At 40.6% G+C, this 12,547-nt stretch overlaps 1 protein-coding gene across 1 annotated transcript in view; it reads left to right on the top strand.

The window, feature by feature from the left end:
* LOC118931226 (dynein axonemal heavy chain 9-like) overlaps positions 1-12,547 on the top strand; it is a 349,376-nt gene that overhangs the window by 152,461 nt on the left and 184,368 nt on the right. The window contains 1 exon segment of the mRNA XM_057500855.1: positions 8,604-8,814. Coding sequence (XP_057356838.1) covers positions 8,604-8,814 — 211 coding nt within the window.

Here is a 12,547-nt window from a genome sequence, read left to right as displayed (position 1 = left end):
GCAAGAAACTCTTGATTGAAATCACACTGTGACAAGTCTTTGGCATGAGCTTGCCCACAAGAACAGTCTGAAGTTGACAAGCTTGAATGATCAATGCCTCTGATTCTTGGGTCAAATGTGAACAACCCACCAGGGCTACCTGGAGAGGAGTTCTCTGGAACAGGCATCGATGGGATGGAAATCGATTTAGATGTAGTCACAGTCAAATTGCAGTCTAGTGGTTGTGCAACAGACATGCTTGGTAGTAGGTGAGGACAAGGAAATGAATCCATGGGATTCATTGTCCAGGACAATTCTGGTAAGGGGTTGATGTCTTGGGAAAGTGGGGAGGTGGTATTCACAGACAAAGCAGCCTCTGGGTAGAGAAAGGCAAGGGTTTGGGTTTGGGAACAATCCACAGGGAATTTAGAATCCAAAGAAGGAAAAGGTTCTGGTGACAGTGTGTGACACACAGGTGAAGGTGAGGAAAAGTCCACTAGGGGAGTCATTGGGTTAGGTGAGAGAATGCAGGGAGGTGGTGAGGAAGGCTCAGACAGAGAGGCTGGTGTTAGGTCTCCTGGGGGGACTGCTGAGTCAGCAGGGGACACACTGGGTGATGACTCAGTCACAGGAGCTGTGGAAGCCAAAGGGGACACAGAGAGAGTAGTACCTTCTAGGACTTCTGGGCACAGCAGCCGACTGACCTCAACAGTTGTGGTATTACACACTTGGCAGAAGGGGTCTGGACATAACAGTTGATGAAAGCAGGTAATATTGTAATTCTGGCCCTGGTGGCTGCAGGAGACAGGAAGTACAAAGCTGCAGCCAGGACCAGCTTAGGAGAGGGGCCACTTGCAGCCTGCTATCCCTTCACATTACCCCACAGCTATGACTTCACAAGAAGCTCAACATCCCCACACCAAGACTTCCATTCCCATATACTTTTCTACACCTACCTCCTCCAGTGTGTATGACAGCCTACCTTGAATCCCCCAAGTTGCATAGAACATACTAAAGAGGGATTGGGAAGGAAAGGGAAATACCTTTTTAGAAGAGCAATCAGCTGCTGTTCCTCCTCCTCTTCTTCTGTTGGGTAATAACTGCAAGCTGGGAAACCAAGAAGTGTGGATTATACAGCAGGTAGAAGCATAGGTTTTGTATAGGAATCCCTTTACAAGAGCCGCTTGGAATATTAGACTCTGAAAGCCCCAAGATTCAATAGATGAGGTCAAATGGTAAATAATAATAATAACAAGGTTCACATGAGTATGCCGCCATATTTTCAAAGCACAGTCACGTATGTTATGTGATGCTCACACCACCCATGTGAAGCATAGAGGTCAATAGTTTCTCGTAGAAGAATCTGAGTATCCAGGAAGTCAGAATACTTTCCCAGATCAAGAGACAGAAAAATTCTGACTCTCCACATCTCACACAAGTTTACCACCTATTGGGAATCACCAATACCCAGGTCCATCTCTTGCTTCGTGCCCATGAACGGCAGAGCAGGACATCTGACAAGTGTGTCAGGCCCTGACGGACTTCCCATGAGCCTCTCTAAGTGATATGCTTTCTGAGAGTAGCTAGACTCTCTCTAGCAACTGACACTCTCAGAGATCATAGACCTGGGACCTCATGGAAAGGACAGGAGGGGTCACTCTTGGAGCATGCAGGTGCAATAGGCAGACACGTACCCTTCAGTGAGCCACCTCGCTTTCTCCGCTGGGCTCTGCCTTGATGCTGAAAGCAGAAGGAAAAGAATGAGGGTCTGGGACTCATTTCTCTGACTCTTTTCTCTAGCAGACTCTGACATTCATTACCCAAGAATCATATGACTCTATTTTAACTAATACAATTCTGTGTTCCTTTTGTCAGTTTTAAAACTTCAAAATGCTTTCAATTTATACTTATTTTAAAAACTCAAAGAAGGAGTTTGCCTATGAGATGCACACTTGATATTCCCAGTCAGAAGGCCTCTGCTGGAGGCAGGCTTAGGCTCTGAGGCCAGCAGTCCTGTATGTGCTCCCTCAGATGGGACCATGTATCCTGGGACAGAGCTTGGGCTTCAGCCTCTGCCAAAGGCTCTCAGAAGCTTGGCACTGCTCTCCACATGCACGAAGGAAGGCTTGGTCAAGTGATGCAGGACATGAGAATGTAACTCAAGATCAAGTTCAGGAAACTTTATTTGCCTGCAGATCCCAAACTCTCTAAATTGCCCAATCCAGGGCTGCAAAATCACTGCTGGGGATTTTATCACAGTTAGTCGGTGAGCTTCGAATGGCAACAGTCCCAGATAAGCCCTTCACCCTGCCCAGTGTTTCCCTAGAAGGATGAAATTCTGTGTTCTCCTCAGTCTTCCCATCTTGAGTGTGTCTCTGAACCAACCAAATTCATTTTAAAATGTGGGACCAGAAGTGGAAATGACAGTGAAGAGGCCCTGTTGGGGGTCTTCCCAGGGGCCCTTACCTTGTTGCTGTATTGCACTTTCCCTCTGGTTGGGGCAGATAACATCCCCACCAGGTAGAATAGGGACAGAAGGATGAACCCCAAACCACACAGGATAATGAAGCTGGGGTTAATACTCAAGGTTCCTGAGCCAAAGCTCAGACTTGGCTGAATAGGGTTGTTCAGAAATGAAAGAAGGTTCCATTCTCTGAACTCCATCTTCCAAGCTACCTGAGGTAACTGAGCTCTGGGAGGGCAGGGGCTTGGCTTTAGTCCCAAGCCCGCATCACAGAGCACTGAGGAGTCACAAAGGGTGTCTGCTGGGTAGGGGGCAGCATGAGGAGGGTGTGCCCCCTGCACCTCCCACACCCCCAGGCCAGCAGATAACCCCCCCCCTCCTGGGACCTCCAGGCCCCTCTTCCCTAGCCTCACACCCTGTTCTCCAACTCTACCCTGTCGTATCATATATTACCATAATGAAACTTTCTGCTTGTTTCGTCGATGTTTCCTGAGTTCCCCTTCAATGTTGGGAACCTTGACTTGAGTCTCACCGATTCAACTGCCTTGAAAACCTGAGATACTGACTGGAATTTTGGCTTGTACCAAAGAACACTTATACCCATGATCTTGTATGTCCTCATATCCATTTTTCATGTAGAATCTTTTTGCTTTATGAACCAAGATATTGACCTTAAAGCTCTTTTACACTTACTTAGTTCTGTGAATGTTAAATAGTCAACTTAAGTTTTTTGTTTCAGTCAGTCTTTACCATTCTCAATCTGAGGGGCTGACCAAAATAATTAAAATGAATAATTCATTATTCAACATTCACGCAACTAAAATCAACATAAAATAAATGTAAATAATCCCTCAAATGATTTTGGTCTTTTAGTAAGTCTGTAGCACTTATTTTCCTGAAGTGAGTGAGGTTAAACTACATACAGACTTTTGGGCCATTCCATATACACATAAAAACACATACACACAACCTTTCACAAACTGATCTGGTATGTTCAAATCAAAGAAAAACATTTCAGTTCAACCCTTTTATTTTGATATTTCATTTTTAAAAATTCTGACCTTACTTCTAACTCTACTTTAAAGACAGACAGTTCCTACCCTGTACATGAAACCTCTAACAGGTGTACAAATCCCTGTCTTAGCTCAGGCTGGTACACCAAAAATAGCATAGATAAGGTAGCTTAGAGAACAAACATTTATTTCTCACACTTCTGAAGGCCAGGAGGTCCACAATCAATGCACCAGTATACTTCAGTGTCTGGTGAGACTCACTGTCCTGTTTACAGAAAGCTGTCTTCTCCCTGAAACCTCATGTCAGAGAGAAAGATTAAAGGAGCTCTGTGGGGTCTCTTTTGTAAGGGCACTAATCCCATTCATCCAACCTCAGGACCTGATCACCTCCCAAAGTCCCCACCAACTAATACTATCACATTGGGATTGGGGTTTCAACATTGAATTTGGGGGACATAGCATTCAGTGCACAACACTCCCAAAGGACAGGTAGGTCACACTCTGCTAAGCTATTGATCCCCTCAGTGCCCTGGAGGCACGGTGGGACTGAGGAGTCCCAAAGCCTTAGGACATCCTCCAATCTCCAGCAGCTTCATATGATTACCCTTGTGGGCCCCGTAAATATAATCTTCTCCTAAGAATTCCTTGCCCCAGAAAAAGCTTACAAAGCTCGGCTCTGTAATAACATCCCCACACATGTTCAAAAATCAAGCCCCCAGCACTTTCCTCAGGCTCCCTTGTCAGGTGTGCATAACCCCAGGGTTTCCCTCCTCTCTTCCTACACATTCCTTCCTAAACTCTTTATCATCATGACAGCTGTTCTCTGAGCTGCCTCCTCACTCCTCTTTCTTAAATTGTGATGCCCTTTAGCTGACACCCATGGCCTGGAGCTGTTGTTTAATCTCCTGTGGAAGAGCACAACTGCCTTGGCAAGGCAGAGCCTCTTCTCAATTATGCAGAAACAGGTAACCTGCTTTGAAGATAAAATCTGCCAAAGGCACCATTTCTTCCTCACCTTAACATTCAGCCACAGCCTGGTATTCATATAGTAAATATTTAGTGCTGGAAACAAGAAGACACAGGTACATGCAAGTCATGGTCTGTGTCCTTAAGGTTCTCATGGCTCTGGTTTAGGGAAAAGCCTGAGAGGTCAAGACTTAGGCGGCTGTACAGGTGCACCTCTCCGCCCAACTGCCCCAGTCTCGCCACGTTTATGAATCACCAAGTGAGTCTGGAATAGATCAGAGAAGCCATGGATACTGTGGATCATCAGTGGTCAAGCATATATCATGCCTCTTAGGAAGGCTTCCCTGCATGTCTAACCTCTCCAGTTTTCTCATGCACACTAACAGTTCTTTGAGAAGATAGTCAAAGAGCGGCTTTCTTTTTTAAAGTGTCATGTGTTGGCCAAATAACTTTCCATATGTTTCGGCGCTTTAAGTTAAAACCCACAAGAAGTTTCAGTCCAGAGGCTTTTCCCCATGTACCAATAAGACTCCATTCCAAAATTTAAAGGAACAAGATAACTAAAGGTACAACTTTTTTGTTTTTGTAAAACCAAAAATAAACTCCATTGATATTTAGTAGGAGAGGTTCATAGCACTTGCCCTCTCTACACTAACATAGGCTATAAATAATACATTTATTCACCTAATTTAGAAAGCATTTTAGTTTCAGTAATCTCACAACCACCCTCTGATGTAAGAAAGACAGGTATTATTGCGCCCCTTTTATCAAAGAAAAAACTGAAGCACAGAGAGGATAACTGACTCCCCTAGATCACTCAGCAAGTAGCAGAACCCTGACTACTTCTATTTTAAACAATGTTATAAGTGACTTCTTAAAATAAAAAGTACACAGTAGTCCTGAAATTAAAACAGTTGTGTGACTGAGAAGATTCACTTTTGTCCATTATATGCTGGCCAACTTGGGAAGTAAATAAAAGCTATTTTTCTTCTTCCATCACCTCTTAGGTACATTTTCCTCTTCACTCTTAGTGGCAGTGTTTTTATAGATTTTTCTCTATTGCCCTCCTAAAACCTGATTTTAAGAAGTATATCACATATGACACTCAGGAAGACATAAATGAATAATAAAAGTTTAAAATGTCATCCCTCCGAGACATAGAGCCGACACATTTTACATATATCTAACCCATAAACCTGATGATAAAGGTCTCAAAAGAACATTTCATGTGGCCATCTGGGGGCTGCACAGGTAGATGGATTCTGGTAGGCTGAGATGATCTCCTGTGGAGATCTTCCATGACATCTTCCCAGTTGACATATATCAACACAGAAGTCTGGTCCCAGATTTCATACTACACTTGGTCATATTGTCTCCAAGAAGGAATATTTTCCAAAAGCTGTAGTAGTTGAAAATATGCTGCTATTTCAGGAGACTCTGTGTAGGTAAGTCATTAGTTCAGAATTCTCATTTATTCTTAATTTTCTAAGGGCATTCTCAATGCTCTCCCATCCTGATCACTGTCCATGGGATGAGCCACACAGGGACAGCAGTTTTCAGGACACCAAGAAGCCTGAAGAAGAACAGATTCTGTAGCAAAATCCTTTAAAACTGCATTTAAAACAGTAGGAGCATATAGATGGGTCTTGCTTTTTTATTCGTTTTATTACTCTGTGTCTTTTGATTTGTGCATTCAGTCCATTTACATTTAGGCTGATTATCGATAGATATGTACTTACTGCCATTGCAGTCTTTGGATTCATGGTTACCAAAGGTTCAAGGGTAGCTTCTTTACTATCTAACCATCTAACTTTTAATTCACTTATTATGTACACTATTATAAACAGTCTGATGATTCTTTATTTCTCTCCCTTTTTATTCTTCCTTCTCTACTCTTTATATGTTAGGTGTTTTATTCTGTACTCTTTTGTATTTCCCTTGACTGCTTTTGTGGATAGCTGATTTTATTTATTGCTTTTAGTTAATATTTGGTTGGTCTGCTTTCTTTGCTGTGATTTTATTTTCTCTGATGACATCTATTTAGCCTTAGGAGTGCTTCGATCTAGAGCATTCCCTTTAAAATACCCTGTAGAGGTGGTTTGTGAGAGGCAAATTCCCTCAACTTTTGCTTCCCTGAAAATTGTTTAATCTCTCCTTCATATTTAAATGATAATCGTACTGGATACAGTATTCTTGGTTCAAGGCCCTTCTGTTTCATTGCATTAAATATATCATGCCATTCTCTTCTTGCCTGTGAGGTTTTTGTTGATAAGTCTGATGATAGCCTGATGGGTTTTCCTTTGTAGGTGATCTTTTTTCTCTCTGGTTACCTTTAATACTCTGTCCTTGTCTTTGATCTTTGCCATTTTAATTATTATATGTCTTGGTGTTGTCCTCCTTGGGTCCCTTGTGTTGGAAGATCTGTGGGCTTCCATGCTCTGAGAGACTATTTCCTCCCCCAGCTTGGGGAAGTTTTCAGCAATTATTTCTTCAAAGACACTTTCTATCCCTTTTTCTCTCTCTTCTTCTTCTGGTACCCCTATTATGTGAATATTGTTCCATTTGGATTGGTCACACAGTTTTCTTAATATTCTTTCATTCCTAGAGATCCTTTTATGCCTCAGCTTCTCTGTATTCCTGTCCTCTGATTTCTATTCCATTCTATTCCATAGTCTCTTGCACCTCATCTAGTCTGCTTTTAAGTCCTTCTATTGATTGTTTCATTTCTCCCTCTGGACTTCATCCCTTAGCTCTTGCATATTTCTCTGCAGATCCATCAGCATGGTTATGACTTTCATTTTGAATTCTTTTTCAGGATGTTTGGGTATATCTATCTCACCAGGCCCTGTCCCTGGCATTGTTTGAGTGATTTTGGACTGGACCAGGTTCTTCTACCTTTTCATAGCAACAGAACTGATCGCCAACAAGTGGTGCATGTGTGTTGGACTGATACTTAGAATATCTTCTGTCATCATGACTCTAAATCCACGGAGAACACAATGTATTCTGTAGTGAAAAGTATCTACAATCATAAAAGTAAGCCATTATTGGTCTTCAACTCTTATAATCATGGGAAATATAGAAGGTCTAAATATAAGTGCAGAACAGAATATAAATATTACCAAACATGGCAACATAAGAGAATAATGGGTCTGGCAGAAGAGAGGTGATGAAGAGGACAAGGACGAGTAAAAGTAAGCGTAAGTGTCCTTATATATTTATCTTACAGAAGATACTGTCAAAAGTTGGCAGATTAGTAGCAGTCAGAGAGTAGAAATACCCATTCATCAGTTGATAAATGGACAAACAAAATGTGGTTTACCTATCGAGTGGAATTTTATTCAGCTATAAAGAGGAATGAAGTAACTGGTACATGCTACAGTGTGGGTGGGCCTTGAAAATGCTGTAGGAGGCCATTCACAAAATACCACATATTTAATGAATCTATTTATAGGAAATGTCCAGAATAATCAGATTTATAGAGGCAGAGTGTACATCAGGGGTTACACAAGCTGAGGCAGCAATGGGCAGATGGGTGTGACCAGCAATGAGTATGTACATCTTTTTTTCCTTTTGGAGTAATAAAGTGGTCCTAAAATTGGAGAGTGGTGATGGTTGTATAATCCTGGGAATATGCTCAAAACCTTTGAATTTTATACTTTTAAAAGGTAAATTTTATGGTACTTGGGTTATATCTCAACACCACTGAAATGAACAAAATTTGATGGAACTAGAAAGCAATTTTAAGTCTTTCCAGTAGCAGGGAATTGGAAATTGTTGATGAAAAAAATCTAGGAATATAATACAGTCTCCTTTCAACAGCGAGAGCAGCCCCACCACCACCTCACCTTCCATTATAATCACTTGTCATGTCCACATGACTTGCTTCTCCATTGGACTCTGGGATCATGCCGAGCAGGATGGTCATCTCTGAATGCCCCTCACCTGGTGTACTCTCAAGCACTTAGTGGGTGACTAATAAATTATATGACTGAATGATGAATGAGTGAGTACAGGAATCATGTTGCCCCTGTGGTTAGGACCCATCCTGTCTTGAGGGGAGTAGCCCTTCCTCTGTTGATGTTGGTCTCACTCCAGACACCAGCCTGGCCCACAGAAGAGCTGTGGGGAGTAGGTGAGTGACAGATAGGTCCCTCTAGCTGAGTGCTGTGTCCCCCCAGGTGGTCCAGCTGGAGGAGCTCCTGGAAGTGCGGCACTCAGTGTTCGTGGTGGGCAGTGCTGGTGCTGGCAAGTCCCAGGTGCTGAGGTCCTTGCACAAGACCTATCAGATCATGAAACGCCGCCCCGTCTGGACTGACCTCAACCCCAAAGCCATCACAAACGATGAGCTCTTTGGCATCATCAATCCAGCCACACGAGAATGGAAGGATGGTAAGAGCAGGATACCCCTGGGGGAAAGTCCCCACTACCTCAGAGGCCCTCAAGCAGGTGTGAACATCGTGAGAAGAGCTGCAGAGGAGAGAACACTGGGCTGGTCTTTTTGGGATGGGAGAAGGAGGTGAAGCGAGAATCAAGGAAAGGAAGAAACCCTTTGGCTTGGAGGGGAACCTAGCCTTTGGGGTAGTCTCTTTGCTTGGGGACTTTGCAGCTGCCCCTTGAAAGGGGGCACTCACAGAGGATGAGGCCGCCTGGCATTCCCAGCTGCAGTTCTGTGATTCTGGAGCACAGTCACAGAGTCCCTAGCCAGGCAGTGGGTTTAAGACATGGGTGTGATAGGGAAGCCCACAGCCCATTCCTTAGGGAGCAGTGCACAGAGGGCACAGCCCCAGGAGAGATGGGGAAGCTGCCAAAGGGGACATACACCATCATTCATCTCAGGAGAGCCCTAGAACCCTGGTCTCTTCAACGATCCTGAGGGTTCCAAACCTTTGTTCACTCATTGCTGACCTCACCATCAGCAACGGGCGGATGTTGAAAAAGGGTCTATTATCACTGGGTGTGAGCAGAAAAGAAACTGAAGAGAACTCTCTGTGAGTGGATATGATCTCTTTCTAAAACTGATGTTTCAGAAATGAATGAGGACATCTCGGATCCCTCCTCATGTCTCCATGTCTGAATACATCAGGGTCAAACTGCCTGGGTTCCTAATTTAGAGCCTTCAGTCAGAGACCTAGAATAAGGGGAGTAGCATCTCTAGTTTTTATTTCAGTGACTATTAATGAGGCTTAACATCTCTTCCTTCTTACTGGTCTTAGTAATTGGCTCCTCTGTGATTTGTCTCCCCCTTATTATTTTCTTATCAGTTTGTACAGTTCTTTATATGTCAAAGCGATTAACCCTTTATCTGTTGTAGGCATTGCTAATGGTTATTCCCTATTTGCCATTTTTCTGCACACACTTCATGGCATATTTACCATACACTTTTTAGAGGAGGAAATTATGTCCATCTAGTCTTTTTAGAATGTGGAATTGTTACGTTGCTTATAACCCATTCTACCTTTCAGCTATACATTTAGTATCATAAATATGGTCCTAGAGATTCTTTTTATGTTTACATTTTTATCCATCTGGAATTTATTTTGGGGCTTGGTATGAGGTATAGAATCAATTTTATTTCCTTCCAGGTGGATAATTTAATGTGCCATTAAATGTGCCAGCAACATTTATTAAGTAAAGTGTCCTTTCCCTCTGAATTTAAACACCAGCTTGTCAAATACACTGAGATCTAACTGGGTTTTCTACTTTGTTCCACTCACCTATTTATCTAATGCCATTCTATTTTAGTCACATTTTATAACATTTTAATGTCTGATAAGGTAGGGCCCTCCTCAATGCTCTTTTGTAATTTTCCTGGCTAGTCTCAAGTACTTCCCATTCCATATCAGATTTAAACTCACATAATATAATCCAAACTTTAAGTGATGTTTCAATTTTAATTAGAGTTTTATTAATGTGTTCATTAAATGTTGAAAATCTGACATTTATAATAATCATAAATCTATATTCACTAAACAAGAGAACTTCCAAGTAAATGGAGTATGACTTTATTAAATGTCTCAGAACCACTTAATAAAACAGTAATATAGTATATTATATTAATGCATCTTTTTCAATATTAGATCCAGTAGACAGAAAAATAAGTATAGACCTAGAAGTGGGAAATATATCATCAAACTCAGTATAACACATAGTGATATAACTTTGCATCTTACAAATAGAAAATATTCCTTTCTTGGTAGGTTCATGGAACATTTCTAAAAATTTAGAGTTTCATTAGGAACAAAACAAACCAGAATGAATTCAAAAGTGTTAATGCAGAGGCCACAATTTCTAATAATAATGCAATAGAATTAGAAACAAATAGCAAGGAAATGACCAAAAATTATTTTACCACTTGCAAATCAAGAAATGCTCACTTAATCCTTGCGTTAAAGGGAAAATTAAATTTGCAATCCCTCTAGGAAGCAATAGAAAGAAAAACACTTCATACAAAACCTACAGGACACATCTAAAGTCAATAAGGAAAATCTCTAAACTCTGTTTTACAAGGTAGATGGGAAATGAAGAAAGTCATTATCCATCCTAATTATTCAAAGAATAATAAACTAAACCTGGAGAAAACTGGGAAGAAGAAACTTAATACAGATAAAAGCTAAAATTAGTGGAAAGAAGCAAAGAAAACCATAGGAAGGATAAATAAATAAAAGTCCATTGTGAGCATGATTAATGGGAAAAAAAGAGTAAAACTGTATCAGATAGGGAAGGAGAAAGAAGATATAACAGTAAATATAGACAAGATTAAAATAGAAGAGAATACTTAATTAGATGACACATACAAAAATCAGAAATAAATGGTCCACTGGTAAAGTATAATGTTACAAGATTTACTCAATATGAAGTAGAAAATGAGTTAACTAATAAAGAGGAAAAATTTTAAATATAGCCAGAACAAAAAAAGATAATTCCAAAATCATAAAAAGAACTCTCAATTCATTTTATGAAGCCAAAATAAACTTGATATCAACCTTTCTGTAGAACCAAAAACAAGAGCCTAATTTCACTTATTAATATAGATTCAGAAATTCTCAATAAAATATCAGTAAATAGAATCCAGTACTGTAGAGAAAATGGAAGTTCCATGACCAGAATTCTCACCTGACCTTGGTTTGCTTGCCCACTGTGCATGAGCAGTGCTGGTAGGTGCAGGCTTGCACACCTGTGGGCAGTGAGATATTAGTGACTCAATGTAAGGAGCTCCACCCAGTGCTCTGAGGCTGTGTGACTGCAAGTTGGTGGAGAGGCGGGGAGGCAGAGACTAGCCTGCTGTATGCAGACTGCCCTCAGGCAGACAGGATTCTAGAGCTTGACCTGCCACCATGAGAATAAAGCTGGCTATAAATCCTTTTACCCCAAGAACATTCCATTGTCACTTTTCAGTCTCACTGAATCCAGAGTGAACTTGCCTGGGGCTGACACCCTCAGGGGACACAAACACTATCTCAAAAGAACAATATACTTTGACCAAGTAGAATCTACTCTAGGAATGTAGGGTTACATTGATGATTTTTAGAGTGTTTTTTAAAGTATTAATTATTTTTCTAAGTATTTTAAAGTACTTATTAAGTATTTAAGTATATAAGTATTAAGTACTTATTTTAAAGTATTAAAGCATTGAAACATTAAAGGAGTAAATCATTTGATCAATCAACAGATGCTAAAAACTCACTGGCCACTCCTAAATTTTTTTTTAAATTCTAAGTAAAATAGAAATAGAAGGAATCCCTTAAATATAATAAATACTCTTAACCTAAAGTCAAAAGAAAAAAAAAAGCATTCTTAATGTTGAGAAAGTAAAACCATTTTCATTGAAATCTGGAATAAGTCAGGGAGACGTATTCAAATATTATTAGTCAGGGTTGATTGGTGGGATTCTAGAAGATGGAGTAAGACAAGAAAATGGAATACGTGGTATAAATTGGAAGAATGTAGAAAAATCATTATTTTGCTGATAAAACTTTATTCCTAAAGAAGTCACGAGGTATTATTGAAAAATCACTAGAATTAATAAGAACATTTATTAAATGTAACTAAGTATAAAATAAATATACAAAATTTGATAGCTTTTCTCTATACTAGCAGTAGCCAGCTAAAAATGGAAGTACAA

This window comes from Manis pentadactyla, chromosome 4, assembly GCF_030020395.1.
Source record: "Manis pentadactyla isolate mManPen7 chromosome 4, mManPen7.hap1, whole genome shotgun sequence".
NCBI lineage: Eukaryota > Metazoa > Chordata > Mammalia > Pholidota > Manidae > Manis > Manis pentadactyla.
Note: the sequence above shows the minus strand (reverse complement) of the source record. Positions and strands in the feature narration are given on the sequence as shown.